The sequence below is a fragment of the Tenrec ecaudatus genome, chromosome 10 (assembly GCF_050624435.1).
Source record: "Tenrec ecaudatus isolate mTenEca1 chromosome 10, mTenEca1.hap1, whole genome shotgun sequence".
NCBI classification, from domain to species: Eukaryota; Metazoa; Chordata; class Mammalia; order Afrosoricida; family Tenrecidae; genus Tenrec; species Tenrec ecaudatus.
The window spans coordinates 42,141,574-42,159,273 of NC_134539.1; the positions used below are offsets into that span (position 1 = coordinate 42,141,574).

The 17,700-nt window shown below is 46.2% G+C and overlaps 1 protein-coding gene across 2 annotated transcripts in view; it reads right to left on the reverse strand.

Moving 5' to 3' along the window:
- Nucleotides 1-360: 360 nt before the first annotated feature.
- Nucleotides 361-17,700, reverse strand: part of ABCA1 (ATP binding cassette subfamily A member 1) — a 127,950-nt gene continuing 110,610 nt past the window's right edge. For both annotated transcript variants that reach the window (XM_075560258.1, XM_075560259.1), the window contains exons 37-50: nt 17,263-17,440; nt 15,266-15,381; nt 15,013-15,157; nt 13,089-13,212; nt 11,724-11,853; nt 11,346-11,466; nt 10,434-10,496; nt 8,672-8,778; nt 7,615-7,756; nt 6,845-6,979; nt 5,631-5,734; nt 4,922-5,014; nt 3,738-3,981; nt 361-3,168 (exon numbers count right to left, since the gene is read on the reverse strand). In XM_075560258.1, coding sequence (XP_075416373.1) covers nt 3,028-3,168; nt 3,738-3,981; nt 4,922-5,014; nt 5,631-5,734; nt 6,845-6,979; nt 7,615-7,756; nt 8,672-8,778; nt 10,434-10,496; nt 11,346-11,466; nt 11,724-11,853; nt 13,089-13,212; nt 15,013-15,157; nt 15,266-15,381; nt 17,263-17,440 — 1,843 coding nt within the window. In that variant the 3' untranslated portion in view covers nt 361-3,027. The remainder of the gene's footprint in view (nt 3,169-3,737; nt 3,982-4,921; nt 5,015-5,630; nt 5,735-6,844; nt 6,980-7,614; nt 7,757-8,671; nt 8,779-10,433; nt 10,497-11,345; nt 11,467-11,723; nt 11,854-13,088; nt 13,213-15,012; nt 15,158-15,265; nt 15,382-17,262; nt 17,441-17,700) is intronic.

Genomic DNA, 17,700 nt, shown 5'->3' on the forward strand with positions numbered 1-17,700 from the left:
TCGAAGATCAGTTCTCTACCTTACTCTTGTTGTCAGCACTGTTGGGCACAATTAACCATGTCTGCCTTCTTCAAAGGAGCCTTGGTGGTTAGTGGGTTCGATGTTGGGCTAAAAACCTCTTAAAGGTGCTTAACTCCAGTTACTCGATATCATAACCAAATCACCCAGATGCAAAACGTCCTTTTTACTGTCAGGGAGTTTCCACCGTTCATTGTAGTGATTAAACGGTCAATTAAGCCTTTTCTAACGTTTTGATCCAAACTGCTTCCCCTGGTCGGGTTCCTACTGTGATAGCCTTCTGACACTCGAACAGCAGGTGGCGCTACGAATGCGCGAAAGTGAATCTGGACCAGCAGAACGGACACCGCTTTATTTCATGACTCATTACAACGTAGAAATAGGCCTTTTTAATACTTCATATAAAGTTATTGACAATACAAAATTGTTTCCTTTTTTCGTTTTTAATGAAAATGATTTAACTTAGAAATCTATTGTGATACCTTTGTCTAGTTTTGCAATCCTTAGATATTCCAGTGCAAAAATAGACCGCATAAAGTGCTTTGAATGAAGGACCACTGGGAAAGAAAAAGCACAAAAATAGAGCTTGATCCTGGGGTTTAAGAAGAGAAAATCGCATACTTCATCCTTATTGGAAATATAACCATTCTATAAAACAGGATGCAACGATTTCAAAAGGAAAAAACGAGAACATGTGACTATAGTACTCCATTACCAGGAAAAGAAGCCCTAGGGCAGAGTGCTTCAACACGCCACCACCACGGGAAAGGGCAGTTTCAAGCCCACCCCTGGCTCCTGGCACAATACCCCCGGACAGATCCCAGCCTAAGAAAGCCTATGGGGCAGATCTGTGAGTCACACGCGGTCACTGCGAGTCAGAGTCGACTCAATGGCACCTACATAACAAGAGCATCTTTAATTGTAACAAGGGTACAAATCTCAATATCAAAGTGGTTCAGTATTAATGACACATGGCTCTTTGGAACAATTTTACCTGATATATACAACCACGAGAAGAAAATGTAGACCCACCCCTTTAGTCAGTGATTGCAGTGACTGAGTGGAATACAACATTTAATAGTTACAAAGCTTACGCTTTCATAGTGAAACAGTAGTCTGAGGTTTCGTTGTTAACAACGAAGTGTGCTGGGCATTTGATCTACGGAGGGCTTTTTCGTTGTTATTGTCTCATGTTTTTCTCATATTCACAGTTGTTAAAACAAGGCTCCCAAAATGTCCCAAAGAAGGTACAGCAGAAATCTTTTGAACGCTATTTTAGAATTTCTGAAACTCATAGTTCTATGTCCACAGGAAGTATGAAAAATTGTACTTGATTGTGCTAGCAATAATAAAAGCCTACCATAATCAGGTTTACACAGAAAAATTTTAAAGGTTACCATCAGGATAGTCTAGAGCATAGGTTTCCAAACTCATTTATGATAGAGTAATGCTAACTGAAGAAATAAAATTTTTGAGATTGTCAAGGGGTTTTAATGGGTTGTCTTAACATCTGCAAAACCATTTACACAGAGCTACTGTAATAGCATAATCACGTCTCCGTGCTGCCACACTCTGAAAGAATGCACTGTGTCGCTTGCACTTTCTTGGTATTTGCAGTTGTTGCTATTTTCACAAAATGGGCTCCTGCCCAAGACCTTTATAAACAACCAATATCTGTAAACCGGTTAACTGAATCCCGTGGCACAGAAATCTACCAAGATCCCCTCACTCCAAACACCACCCGTACTCCCTTAGCGACAGCTTACTCAGAAATCCTTGCTTAACAGACGGAGGTTAAGAGTAGTGTAAATGGCTTTAGGGAAACCTCAATCTAACAGTCCTGCGATCTTGACCATCACTTTGCTTTCAGCCTATGCTCTGATGAGGAAATCGAGGGCAGCAGCATGGCCATACACCTCTGTGTCGCCAGGTTCTACAGAGGTTTCGGGAGTCACTGACAAGTCAAAACTCCCAATAATACTAAAAGTACAATTATTTCATCAGAATACAACTCCACCTTTCCGTGTTCTACATTAATTCAAAAAGCCAGACACAATACTACACTTGACTTAAACCAAGGTCTTGAGATGCAGTGTACCGTGTTATGAGACATAATCAGGACAGATGGGCACACGCCGCCCTGGGCCTGAAAGCTGTCCTTCAATCCCGTGCCCTGGCCCCAGCAGCCCGCAGCTCCAAGAGTTGACCTGCGGAGTCTTTCTTTCTTACTAGGATCTAAGTATCCATAAGAGCTCCAGAAAGCCCTAGAGACCCAGGGCCCCAAGCAAGGGGCAACCTAACAGTGGGACCAAGTCTCGGTGTCCAGAGATGGTCACATCTTTGCATGCTGCCACCATCAGAGCAGCTCATCGAAGAGGAAGGTGGAGCAGGACTTCCCCACACATGGCACCATTTTGTCACCTGATATTTAAATGTCGACAGGCTCTGAGCAGAACAGCTTTCCCAACAGTGTGCGTGGACACACCGTGGTGCTGCAGCCTTTCTGGACAACTTGGCACGAGTGATTCTGGCACACTCACTGCCAGCAATGGCTGCGTCGCCAGGAAGCCAATCTCATGGCACGGCATGGCTTAAGGAATGAGGATGTGCATGCCTTTAGATTTTGATAAATAACCACTGGCCAGCATTACTCGTTGAGGGTGGTTGCGATCGCAGTGAGAATGCACAAAGGAACGAAAGGGGGTGACCTCAAACCCACGTGTCCGCTGGGTTCCATACGAGAGTTTCACATAAGTGTAAGGTAACAAGCTAAGTTCAAGTCTTTTTCACTTGAGGGCCATACAAACACAGGCTACAAAGGCACTGCCCCTGTAATGGAATTTTGTTTTCATTGCATTGAATTGCATTGCATTGAACAGTCTCAGTACAGTATCCAGTTTACTTCTTCCCACAGAAACGGCTGGCTTGGTCCCCTCTGGGACACGCCACATGTCTGCAAAGAAGGTCTGGTGCCTCCTTTCTGCCGGCTGCTCTGGATGAGCAGATTCTTCACACATAACTTTCCTTCACTTTCTCATCTTGTAGAAAGGACGTCAGCACTGCGACGTCCACCACTGTCTGGTTTTTGTGTAACGACAGGTCTTTTAAGTGGTCATCATCACTTTGGTCCTTGGCAAAGTTCACAAATACCTGTCAAAAGAAAGATGACTCTCTATAAAGACCCATCAACCCGCTTTTTATCCTAACGGCAAATTTCCTCTATGTTGAAATTAGGTCAAGTAGGAGAGCATATGATGACACAGGTTAAATTTGAAAGCCTTGTAGGGGGAGGGCCGACGCTTGAAAAGGCTTTAGTCACTTAAATTGGCCTCCTATTTTGTTCCTTGTGTCATCAATCATGAATTGACTGTGGGGCACACGGGCTTGACTGGGGAGAAGGAAGAAGCGAACCTTTACTGAATGCCAACTAAGGACCAGCTCTGTTTGGCATTTTATGTCATCTAATTTAAATGGGTTAAGACACCTGGCAAAATGCCTAGCCCATGGTAGGTGCTCAATAATGTTAGTTTTATGATGATGATTATTATTAATTTTCAACAGCAATCCTAAAAATACCACAGCGCCATCTCTCTCCAGGCCGTAGAGGCTTGGTAAAAATCCTAGGTAACACCCAAGGGAGAGGTCAAGTGCAGGCCAGCTAACTGGTTCCACACTAGGGGCCTAAACAAGGACGTCTCCTTTGGACGCTCAAAGCTTACTTGGTCTAGCGTTGTCTGAGAAACAGAGTAGTCTTCTATGTGGAGTTGTTTTTTGCTCTGAGAGAGGATGCTGAATATCCTGGCCAGTGAAGATAAGGAAGACGGAAGCTGGTATTGCAGCATATTCCGGTGTTTCTCCTTTAGGACACTTCCTGGGAAGGCGAGCCCAAAGAATTCCTGGACAGGCTTCAGGTCTGGGTTTGAGCCTGCTATCCGTACAACTATGGTGTAACCATCTCCAAACCTGAAATTGGGAGAAGTCCAAATGAACGATGATCCCCAGGAAACCTGACAAAAGCGTTTTTGAACACTGAGAGCCCAGCGTGCCAAGACCAAGGGAGGTCCCTTACAGAACCCGAAAGGTTTCTGAAGAGGAGCTGGGACCACAGATTGAGTGCCAGTGTGACGTGAGGGGTAGTGTGAGGACTTTAAATACGCGGTCTCTCTCTGACCCACGAAGCGCGATACTACAAACCCACTGAAGCCCAGGGAGTCCGGCACCACCACAAAACTCACAAGGGGAAGGGTGAGGAGATCAACTCATTGGTGTGCAGCTCCAAACTCTGTTTCTAACCACAGTGGCGCATAGAAATCGCTCTATTCTGTCTACCTAGTAAAGTTAAACCAACTCGCTCCCACTGAGTCAGAGCTGACTCACAGTGGCCCTACAGGAGAGAGTGGAACTGCCCCTGTGGGATTCCAAGGCTGTAACTCTTTACAGGAGTAGAAAGCACAACAGCTAGTGGTTTCCAACTGCTAACCTCAAAACGCAACCCACCACGCCCACCCCCAGAGCTCCTTGCCAGAGAGAAAGTTTCCCAAACCAAACGCACTGCCATCGAGTCAATTCCGATTCCTGGCGACCCTAACTGTAACACTTTATAGGAGTAGAAAGCCTCATCTTTCTCCACAGAGCAGCTAGTGGTTTCAAACTGCTGACCTTGAGGTTCCTAGGAAACAGTCTCAGAGGCATGAAGCAATTTTTCCCAGGGTGCACAACCAGTAAATGGTAAAGACAGAATTTGCACCCGGCTCAGTTTGTTGTCAAAGCCTTTTCTGTTTGCACTCTACCGTTTTGCCAGTTTTACTTCCCTGTAGTTTAGCTCTCCTGCCTGGACCCTCGTGGAAGATTAACCATCAAGCTTTCTCAGTAGGAGTGATCCCAAAGAAATTATCTTTGTTACCTGTTTTTGAGATGCTGAACACTGCCAAGACACCTGAACTTCCCGTTGACCATGATGGCCATCCTAGTGCAAAGAGCTTCACACTCTTCCATACTGTGGGGAACAAAGCAAGGCCTTAGTTAGAAAGATGCTCCTATAACATCAGGACATCACCATGACAGGTGGCGTTTCAAAGAAACCGGTCCCTCGCTTCCCAGGGCATAAGAGCATCCTATTACAAATCCATGTAGATGTCGAGATGACTCCATTTGTTTACTGCAGTGCTGTTTACAACTGGGGGGTGGGGGTGATGCTGGAAGCAATCCAAATGTCTGAAAAGGGAACTATTAAATATGCGGTATCTCCATCTAATGCTATCCAGGTACAAGACCTTAGACATCCATCCACATTTACTGACATGAAAGTGTTCACAAGAATCGCTAATTTAAAAGCAGTATGCAAATATTCATTTACAAATGTACATATGCTTATTTATATTTCTGTTTGGAAAAAAAAGGCTCTACAGGTACACCCATCTGGGGATGTATATCTGCATTAAAAAACCTCTACAAAGACAGACCATCCAATGGGAATAACAGTTTCGTCCATGTGGTGCCAATTCACGTGATTTTAATTGTTTTTCTCTTTGCCTTTCTGTATTTCCTAACTGTTCTTAATTTATATTACTTGACACATTTAACAATGGCACCACACCGAAGCTGAACCAGACCTGTGAGATGTCAGCACCACTGATCGCCCCTCCTTGACGATGCTCAAGGCGCAGTTCCACAAGAACCGCCGGGCTTTGGGGTCCATGCCTGTGGTCGGTTCATCCTGTAAAAGAATAAAAGATGTGTGTCTTTTTACTATTTTCTGGTGAAAAACTTCAAAGATTTATTTTATTTTTTGGTTGTGACAGCATCTTGGATATTTTCTATATTTTAACTTACTATTAACATCTAGTTATATTTGTATGAAACCAAGAACCAGGCCTTATACACAAGGATAAGTTTCATACTTGTTTATACACAGTTCACATGTCCAGATTTCTGATTAAAGCAGGAAACTATTCTGAATGAATATTTATGAAATGAACAGATCTCCCAAAATGGGGGCAAAAAAAAAAAAGAAAAGAGCGGAGGTCATTTCATCTTTGCATGACTTAAATAAGCTTACACTAAAAAACAAGGTCTGCATGTCTGAAATCTCTACTTCAGTGAGCATAAGACTTGGGAAAAATTCTGATTCCTCCCTTTTCATTCTAGTTCACTCACCTACTGCTCTAAACGAAGCAAGTCTCAAACTCATGAACTCTGGATTATATGAAAGTCTAGCCCTGACTTATTCTAACTTGCATGCTCTGCCGCTCTAGAGAAAAATAAAAGGTCAAGGGGCTGCTGAATGGCTCCATCCCCCCTTTTTCACCATGAGTAACACAATGGCAACATCAGCAGTTTGAAACCACCCGCCACTCCAAGGGAGAAAGACGAAGTTTTCCACTCCCGTCAAGATGTAGTCTTGACACTGCACAAGGGCAGTTCTGCTCTGCCCTATAGGATGGCCCTGAGTTGGAACGGACTCAATGGCAGTGAGAACGTCTAAGAGCCAGTAACTCAGGTACTACCTTAGGGGACTTGAAACAATGTCTACACCCTCCACCCTCAAGGGGTGAAGAGGGAGAATGTTCTAGAACTAGCTCAAATCATCTATCCTGCCTCAGCAACCTCAGCGATGCGCTGCTTGGAGTGTCTCTATTTGGGATTATCTAAGGGCCACCAGGTGTGTGTGGAGAGAAACGAACAAGGGACTGTCCCTTGGTTTCTCTGCTGTTTGGGGCGAGGCTTGCCATTGCCAAGTACCTACTGGCGGAACCTACGGGTCTTAAAGAAAAGTGACGTTTCCCATTTGTCCCAGAGCAATCGTTTCCTTCCCAGCCACACTCACCAGAAACACCACGGGAGGCCCGCCAATCAGAGCCATGGCCGTGGACAGCTTGCGCTTGTTGCCGCCGCTATAATTACCAGCATATTTTTCTCCGTATTTCAGAAGGCCTAGTTTCCGAATTGCCCATTCACCAACCTAGAGTGATAAAAAAAAACTCGTCTCTTGTCTGGCTTGGGAAATTATTTATTTTATTTATTTACGTTAAGGGGGGGGGGGGCGGGGATGTGGCAGTCTGCCTCAGAAACTCTTGGGGGCAGTTCGACTTTGTCATGTAGGATCGGTCGCTAGGAGTCAGAATCGACTCAATGGCAGTGTTCTCAGAATGAGGAGGGCAATGAAGGTACAAATGTGCTTTACACAATTGATGTATATATGAATTGTGAGAAGAGCTGTATGAGCACCTAATAAAATGATTTTAAAATTTTTGTTTGTTTGTTTGTTTGTTTTTAACGGAGTAGGAGTGGATTCTATAATTCACTTTATAACCCCAGCCTGGCAGCTGCTGTGGAACCAAAAAGAGGGATTGTGTGTGGGGAGGGGGGAAGGGGTGACATTCCCTATTTACCCCAAAGCACATGCCTGCCCAGACACCTTTACCAGACACCCCCCCCCACCAGAGAGGCCCATCCCAGAAGTAGGTGCAAGGAACCAGCCACCCATCATGCTGCATCCAAGGGGAAGCGAGGCCACAGTCAATGTTTGCGGGTGAAAGCCAAACCACATCATCAGGTTGCCCGAGTAGGCAGGCTGGCACTCCGAGCCCACCATACCTTGCCAACTTCTTTCTCCGGGACTCCTCTCAAGAGAGCGAAGAACTCCACGTGTTCTCTGCCCGTCAGCAGCTCCGTGATGGCATCAAACTGCGGACAGTAGCCCATGTTCTGATGGACCTCGTGGATGTCGGATAAGATACTGCAGGGCAGAGTAAACCCGGTCAGGTGGTAAGCATTTACAGATCCTTCTGCTTGGGCAGTCTGGCCTGGGCGCCTGTAAAGTGCGCTGGTGCGGGGTGGAAATGTTAGCGAGCACACCTGCTGCCATTTAAAGGCGTGCTGAGTGCTGCCTCCTGTCCTCAGAGGCAAAGGGAGACTTCCTGGTCGTCTGGGTGGCCTGTCTATCCTTCCCAAACCTTGCACGTGGTTCCCACAACATCCCCATTTGCGGACTGGGCCACATTTCCACATTTTCGAACCCCCTCCACTGCAGTACCAGCTTTACCAACAAAGTGATCATATACCATCCGTGAAGCTTTAGCCCCCGGCTCCAGCTCAGACCTTGGCTCTGTGGCCCAGTCATAGCATCACCTGTTCTTGCTGCAGCCAAGTGTTCTTTCTGTGCGGTCATTCAGACCCAAATGACACGGAGGGCGCTCTCTGGTTTCCTGCCCCCCACACACCACCTCAGTGATGATGGTGTCCTCCAGTCCAAGTGTCCTCTGGTTCTTAAGGTTTCTTTCTGTTTTATTTTAAAGACCCTTTGGGAATTGCTGGCATGCAAAATTACAGCTACAAGCACAACTGTCCACATTCACAGGACATAGACGTTGCTGTCGCTGGCACGCTGCCGGCAGTGGCTGCGTGGGCTCAGGAGTGCCGCACTCCACCGGCTGGGCACTGGCAGTTCTACTCTGTCCTAGTGGGGAAATAGCGATTTTTGCTAGTAGCAGAGTTATGGGTGATTTTTATTTTCTTCCTTAGACTTTGCTTCATTCCAATATTTTGATGAACTCTACGAAATATGGTTCTAAATAGAATAATAAACAATATCTCCATTTAAAGAAAATTTTAAAAGGTATCGTGGCAAAAGGCCAGCCCCTCCTTTTCTCACCTATTTTTGTTAAGAAAAGCGTCGCCTCTGGTAACCGTGGTGTCTCCAGTTAACATCTTGAACGTTGATGATTTCCCAGCCCCGTTCACTCCCAGAAGGCCAAAACACTGAAAACACAAAATTGGGTAACTTGTAAAGGTACACTACTAAGAACCGGACTATAAATGACCTTTCTAAGGGAGAGACCGCAACTCAATTTTTATGTCATTTTCCTAAAAATTATTCTGTGTTTTATAGGCTATGTAAAAGAATTAGGCCCTGTGGGTCATTAAAAGACATGGTGGATAAGACTGTGAGCAATGGGGATTCCGGAACATTTCATTGTGTTCCTGTGAAACTGCTACAAAGACCAGGAGGCAGTCATTTGAACAGAACAAATCAGGGCAAATGTGTGCCGGGTTGTATCATCTGACCATATTTACTTAATCTGTTTGCTGAACAAATAATCTGAGGAACTGGACCTTGTGAGAAAGAACATGGTATCAGGATTGTAGCAAGACTCATTAACAGCCTGCAATACATGGATGACACAACTCTGTTTGCTGAAAGTGAAGACTTGAGGCACTTACTAATGAGGTTCAAAAACTGCACCTCGATAGAAGGAAAACCAGACTCCTCACAACTGGACCGATAAACACAGCCTGATAAACGAGAGAATACTGACGGTCTTAAGGACTTCATTTTACTTGAAGCTACAATCGATGCCGATAGAAGTGGGGACGAAGACTTCAACTGATGCATTGCTTTGGGAAAATCTGCATCCAAAGACCTCTCTGACGTCTTACAAACAAAGCGCTGTCACTCAAAGAACTCCGCACACCAACCCAAGCTCTGCTATTTTCAGTCACCTCATAAGCAAATGAAAGCCAGACAATAAATAAGGAGGAGCAAAGAATAACGGATTGTTTGAAACTATGGTGTCGGTGAAGAACACTGCATCCTGAAACTATGGAGAAACAGTCTATCTGTCTTAGAAAACAACAGAACCAGAGCATTTCTACCCAAGGGTGGCAGGCCTCTGTCTCGCGTATGCCAGACATGCTTTCAGCAGAGCCCAGTCCCCGGGAAGGGGCGTCAGGCTTTGCAAAGCACAGGGTCAGTTACAAAGAGGAAGAGCCCGCAACGGGATGGACTGGCACAGAGGCTCCCACACTGGGCTCACACAGCAGTGACCATGAGGCTGGTGCAGGAGCGGGGCACATTCTGTCGGGATCCCTAACGTCGCCACTGAGTTAGAATGGACCGAAGGGCACCTGCCCACAACCACAAAGCTGTGCGCACATATCCATGAAGAGTGCAATATTTTCAATGAAACCATGCAGCTTATTAAACATATTTTACAATGGGTCCACTTCAAGAGTAAGCATATTTGTAAGTGTGAATGTTCACGATGAGGCCACAGTTCATATGTAAAAGAAGGTCATGAGCGCTAACCAGCCAAATGTCACCATTTACCTGGTTGAAGGGCATCAACTAGCACACACACGGGCAGGTAGCTTTTAAACTGATCTCAATTCTATCATAATGAACAGATCACAGGAGCGCATTGTGGAGGTTCAGGCTTTTCTTAAACTGCTGTAAATTACTCCGAAATCATTCTTGTTTGACACCAGGGTCCCCGCGCTCTCACTGGCTGCCTATGCCATGCGACATACTAGCCAAGGCTTTTAAGGGCCGCTTTGCCCTCCCGAGACGTTCTTGTTTTGATTCGGAGAGTGAGCGGTTAAATGCAGAGAAACACAACTTGCACCAAGGCCTTTACCTCGCCACGAGGAATCCCAACGCAAATCCTGTCCACGGCAGGCTTCCTCTTCCTTCTGTAGATCTGCAACAAACCAGAGGCAAGAATTCAGGAGCCTCAGTTGCTCACAGTTATCCCAGGGACAACAGAAGAGGAGCGTGTCACTCAAACACACCGGGAAAGAAGGCTCACAGCCAGTCACAAGTGCTCAGAGCCTGGGCGAGCTGTGTCAGTTAAACCACAGACGTCCTCCTGGGTAGAGCTTTGCCACCCAAATACGATTTATACGTAGGCAGAAAGAGATTATTGGAATCCTGTCCCGGAGGGAGATGTGAACCCGCCCTGCTGCCGCGTGTCAGAGAGAGTTCAGCTAGAGATCAGCAGAGTTCGGCTTTCGGGACTCACGGTCATCCAGTTACATGCTGACTCATAGGGACCCTATAGAATGGAACAGAACCACCCCTGTGGGTTTCTGAGACTTTTAACTTGTTATGGGAGCAAAAGGGCCTCATCTTTTCCCTGTGCAGTAGCTGGTGGTTTCAAACTGGGAACCTTGTTGTTTAACCACATCACAGGGGCCTCTGGTGTTTGGACTGAGGCTCAAACCCAACCAACTACCCTCCTTACCGCTGCTTTGATGAGGCAACAATATTAGTGTTTTCTTTATTAACAGACACATAAATGTAAATGCTCGAGACAAATATATTTGAGATGGGGAATTCACATTACTGAAGCATTCTCAGTAGGCTAGCTTTAATTAAAGAGTCTCCACGGTACACTTTAGATCAAATTTAATTGACAGCAGCTTGGTATACACACACATTTGGGGAAGCAAACTCATTTCCTGCAGCAAGTCAGCAAAGTGCTAGTTTCTGAAGTAGAACACAGGAAAAATTCAACACCAGCACCCGGAGCCCTCACGCACGACCTCACCTTCGTCAACTCTTTGATTTCTAAGATGTCATTCTGGCCTCCTCCATCGAGAATTCTCTGTCTTTCTCGCCTCACATCTTCATCCTCATCATTCATTGGAAGGAGCTTTGTCTTTACAGCTCTTAGAGGGGGAAATGGTAAGAAACAGAAACATTTTGAGCCATTTTCCAAGATATAATCTCTCAAGGAAATTCTGTAAGGTCTGTTCTCTACAATTTCCAGGATCTGTAGAATGCTCACATTAGTAAAGTTGGTTTGATTTAACTAGTTTTAAGTTCAGAACAATCCAACCACCACTGCGGGGTATTTCCCAGTGTTGCTCTCTGAAGCCTTCAACCCGGCTGAACTCTCTCTTGAGCTCCGAGGGACAAAACTTACCTGGGTCTAATGAAGAACCTGTACTGGATCAGAACAGTGATGAGGAAGAACACCACCCCTTCCACGGCCATAGCAAAGAGGTTTCGGCCCACCAGGTCCCAAGAGAGGGGCGAGATGAAGCGATTCTCCCCTGTACAAACAATGCAGACAACTAATCAGCACGGAGGTTTCGCAGACCCGGGACCTTCCTCAAACTCGGGGCCAAATTCACCTAGCTCCCTAGAAACGCTGGTGGACAGGCTCCAGGGCAAAGACAGAAAATAACGACGCCCGTCACTCTCCAAAGCTGATGTGGACCAGGGACTGGGCAAACACTGAGCCCAGCCTCCATCAGTATTTCAGAACCAACATGCAATAGACCAGGAACTTCCTCTAAGCTTCCGACTGTTTCCTTTTAAGGAGACATGCTAAAAATCCTTTAAGAAAAGGCACATAAGTTCCTCCAATTCAGATAACCCTTGAGTTGATATTTTAATAAATGCTAATTTTCATTAATAAAGAAAAAAACTATTCAAAAACACTTGGACTAAACGATGTCTCTTTCCAGAACATCATGTCATCCAGTGACTCAATTAAGGAACCCTGGGAGTGTTGTTGCTTCAGTTGAGCTGCTCACCACAAGGTCTGGGGTTCAAACCCACCAGCGGCTCTGTAGGACAATGATGAAGCCGTTGGCTTCATTGAAGACTCCCAGCCCTGAAGGCCCCAGACAGGATCCCTATGAGTTGGGGTCAACTCAATGGCAGGAGTACTGGGGACAAGTAACTCAATTAAGTGACCTCGTTAGTATGTAAGCGGTCTTCAAATTCCTTATACATCTCCTTTGTCCCCCCAAGCTAATAAAAACATTTTTTTAAGTTCTTCTAGGAGATGATATGCCCCATATAATTATATTAAGCCAGTGGATGTGTGAACAGCAATGTGGCCTCAGATAATTATTTTTAGACTCTAAAAACAGAAAGTACTGTAGTAAATTACCTTTTTTTAGACTGTATAAAAGACAATAATAAATGGACCCATCTGCAAGTTCCTTATTTATCTCGCAGAGTCAACGTTTACATATTTCCGTGATTGTCTGGTTCACATCTGACTTCCAAAGCTGTGGTTTGACTTTCCCACGGACTCTGGCGCCCGTGAGCACAGTGTTCAACTGAAACCATCACCAGTCTCCCAAACAACGCTCATTTCCCTCAGCACTAACAGAAGAGGCGGCGCCCAACTGGCTGCTCCTCAAGATGCTGACTACCTTGGCAGGTAAGCCCACGGCCAGCAGACAAGCTCATGCCAGAACAAAGGTCAGAGGGCCAAGGCCCACGCCAACTGCCATCTCCATTAAGGCACCCCACCACCTCTGTGGACACTCACCGAACCTTTCCAGGGCGTCAGCCATTGCTTGGTTTTTCACCATGTCAATGAGCCCTCGTCCCAGGCAAAAGTGTGGGAAGATCAAGAACACAGACTTCAGGATGTCGTTGATGTTGTTCAGTTTCTAAAAAATAAACAAAATCCGACATAGATCGCTATAGATCGCTGTGGGACGGAAAAAGAGAGTGCAGAAGAGAGGCCGAAGGTCTCTGAGGAGTTCGACTAAAATAATTGGCAAATGTATCCGTGTCTAAAAAGTGGTAATCAAGAGAAAAGTCGATTCCCTGGAGACAAATAAGACCTTTGAAGTTAGACACCAATAAATAGCAGCGGCCAGGGCTGGTGATCCCTGACATTTAAAATTAAAAAAAAAAAACCCAAAAACGTGCTCTTCAGAAAACTTAACATAATGCTCTGAGCAGGGAAATAAATGCACCCAGAATTTAGAAATAGGACAATGTTTAATCGGCAGCAGATCTATACTAACATGGCTGCTTAGCATTTTTTAAAAGCATGTGGTTTACATCTGCGTCCAGACTTGCATGGAGAGGACTCTGCTGGAAATATAAAAATCTGTTTTGAATATTTGAGAATGTATCAAATCCCAATACGTTGCTCATCACGGCTATCAATCACCATTAAGTCAAGTCCAACTTATAGCTGCCCCGGGTGTGTCAGGTAGAAATGTGCTTGATAGGGTTTTCGGTCACTAGGTTTTTCTGTCAAGGGGCTTCTGGATGGACTAAAACCTTCAACCCTTGGGTTGGTAACTGTTTGCACCACCTCAGGAAACCAGTGGCCACACAGTCAACAACTTTGAGAGTTGCTTTCTGTGGATGTTATACGAGGTCCCCGGAGAACCAAATGTCAATGAGAAATGGTCTCCACTCTGAGGAAAAGAGGCATGTCAATAGGAAATTGGTGCCAAATTGCACTGGAGGGGACAGGGAAAGGAGCGAGATGTCCCAAGGCCGTCAGGAAAGCATCAGATCTGAGCGGAGCAGGGCAGAGAAAGCGAGGTCCTCCCAGACCCCGTGGCAGAGGACGTGCACCCAGACCCCGTGGCAGAGGACGTGCACCCAGACCCCGTGGCAGAGGACATGCATTTGATTGGTCTGTGCGAGTGCAGTGGGTCTACGGGGCAACTGCAGCTGAAACTGAGAGTGTACTTGGAAAGGGGGTGGTGAGAACTGATGGGTAGGGGGAAGGTCATGCATCTATAAAAGGCTTTGTGTGTCAATCTAAGCGGTTTGGACCACAGGAACCAAGAGGGAAATTCTTTAAGAAATTGCTGTCACTGGAAGAATTGATAAAGTTACCAGTTAATTGCGGGTAATAAGCCAAACAAAGCATGCGAGCTACTCCTGAGGTTGAGAGCTGACATGAATGGGTGGACCACAAGGGCATCCAGGGTGCCAAGGACGACAGGGAGAATATTAAGTTCAGAGGAGGAAGACTACAGCATGTTTGGTTTGCGAGATCTATAAATGAATGGAACCAGTCAGCTAAACAGTAAGCAAGTGAGCAATGAAACTAGAGCCCAAAGGGAAGGATCAAGGCTGAAGGCGTGGATGAGAAAGGTCAACGCATTCGAAATCTAAGGAAATGTGTTACGGGTCTCCGGAATAAGTGGCATCACCTAGTGCCAGTGTCTAAAGCGGAAAGCCAAGAGGGCAGAGGGTCAAATCTTGGGAAAGGCACCATGTAAGGAGAAAGCAGAATAAACGTTGCCAAAGAGAATTGACAAGGCTGGATCAGAGCGAGCAGGAGAGAGGGGTTTCCGCGTGAATCCAGGAAAGAGAGAATTTGAAAAAGGACAGGCGTGGTCAGTGGTGACCAGGTCGTAACCAATGGAATCAACGCTGCCCCCTGGTCCTCGGAGACGCGCATCCCGACCAACAAGGCCGCTCCCTGCAGCACTCACGTTGTTGGTGAAGAGCTCGAGGACGAAAGTGGCCACACTGCCGTTGATCCCGATGAACAGGTTCACGCTGGTGAGGACCACGTAGGCCGTGCTGGGGATCTTGAACACGAAGGAGGCTGGGTACATGAGAGGTGTGATGGACCACCTGGGGAGGCACACAGACCAGCGATGACCGGGAGTCCTCCACCTTCTCTGTCACTGCGCGTCGCCTGCCTGCACCACTAAGCTCCCGCAGCCGCAGGCCCTTGCTTACCCGTACAGCAGAAGTAGCAGGGCCAGCACGGGCAGGTTGGTGGATGACACGTAGGACTTCTGCTGGAAGCAGATGAAGATGATAATGACCAGCGTGGCGGGGACCACATAGTTGCACTGAAAGTGAAAACACGGAAATAAAGTTCAGAGCTCAGTCGAACGCACCAGTCATCCCAGGTCCTCACCGAAAGGACGAGAAAGGGTGGATAAACATATCGGAGAAGAACTCGGAATTAATGAAGTCGCCTAAACTATCAATCAAAACACTGGACAATGCCCTCTGACAAGCATGTTCCCCTTGGCTGATTTTATAAACTGCATGCCCTTCCTGCCTTTCCAGCAGCGGAGCCAGCGTGTCACGCTCAGTAAACTCGCTGAACGATGGATTCCCAGAGTAATTTCCATTTCACAGGCAGCAAATAAGCTTCCATTATTGCTTGCCGAAGATGGCTGTGTCTGTTTCATCATTAATGCGATATGATAGCCTGCCCGGGCTCAGTCTCACATGTAATCTATTTATGAGACCAGCACTCACAACATGAATGTCAGAATTGTTTCATCACGCTGAGAATAATTTAAAAGTCTGTCCTGACAGGGTATCAAACATTAATATGCAGCGATAAAGACCTGACTACAGGACAATTATGAAAATTCATAGCTGGCAGAACAAAGCACAGCCAACGCAGTGATCAGTGGGTCTGTCAGCAGATAGAAGGGCCGCAGTGCTGAACCAATCCATGTGTTTATCAACGACCACGATGAAGACATCGCGAATTTCAGAGGCTCCAAAGCAGGGAGTGGCCAAGAAAACACAGGTGGACAAGCAATGTCCTTGTGCTCAGACACCACGCCTTTTATCTCTGAATCTCCTGTGCACACTGAGTACTTAGTGAGCAACCGGTCTGCGTTTGCTGAATGGATGGCTCAAGATCAAAAAGATTTTAATAACCAGGCACTAAAGATGCAGCGTAATAAGAACAAATGTGAAGTTGGGTTTTTAAGTCAATCAATTTATCAGTATTAGCATAGAATGAGAGAGAGCCGATTTAACAATCATTCATATGAAATGAAGGCTGACGATCCCTGGGTGGTTACCAGTAAGACAGCACTGCTTCCAAAGTGTGTTTGCCTTGGGCTGCAGTGTGAAACGTAGAGTGCAGACCCACACCCTCTAGACTCATAGCCTGCAGACCGTACCCTGAATGCAAGGTGCACTCTGGACTTTGCTTTCAATGGGACATTAGCAATATGGAGAATGGTCATCAAGAAGCGAACAGACCCGAAGAGTGACAAGTCTGAACACACACATCATCATCATCGTCGTGGTCGTCATCACTGCTCACACTTGGGCCGTGCTTTAGTGACGAAAAGGTGTTGTTTTAGGCCTCGTCTTATGTCTGGGGAAACTTGGCTTAAATAAGAATTATCTTCCAATATTCCAGGGATTGCCCAGTGAGAAATGAATTAGGTTCCCTCTCCATGGCTTCCGACTGAGGAAAGTCACAGGGAGATATGTTGCAGTCCCACGTTACCATAATTAGAACTTCAGAACACCTTAAGCTCTCCATATTAGTCCAAATAACATGTTACACCTGGTACAAAATATACGGAATTCTCAAACGATATAGATGGGCTTCCTATTAAGGCTAAGCATGCCCTGGTTCTGGGGATAAAAACCTCGCAGAGAAGTTAAGAGGCATTGGCTTAGAATTCTGACGAAGGCCCTTCTACCTCCACATTTCCTTTAAAAACTTTTCACTTCGGAAATGGGCTGGTTGGTGATGGCGGTCATTACAGTTAGCGTGGACACATATTGACTCTCCGGCATGCCGTCAGTGCCCTATCCTGAAAGTTTACGACTGCCTGTCTCCTCCCTCCCCACACATCTGTAGAACAAGCGGAACGCTTCCTGGCGGAGCCAGGTTCTGTTACTCCCTTGAACATCCAAGACGTGCCCTGGTGGAGACTTCCAAAGAGCCAGCAGGCCAGCGTGCTTACCATATCCCAGACAAAATTGGAGAGCCAGTAAATGACGGGCTTCACCCCGCTGATGAACTGCAGGTGCTTCGCCTTGCTGACCCGCTCTTGGATCAGGAACACGACAAAGCTGGCCGGGACGAAGGACATCGCAAAGATGACACAGATGGAAACAAGCACGTCCACTGAGGTGGTCATCCTGGAAACCGAACAAAACAGACCAAAAAGGTAGTAAGAACCGGAGGGGCCTCTGATGTCATTACAGGCTCAATCAATATAGATGCGCACACATATCCACAATCACACATATCCTCTCTCTTGGCACACCCATACACACACACATATATACATACACACATAAATACACACGAAGATCTGAAGCACAATCCAGGGAAAGTATCTGTTCATAAAATTTATTTTATTCACAGTTAAAGGATGACCACTTTCTGAAGGACTGAA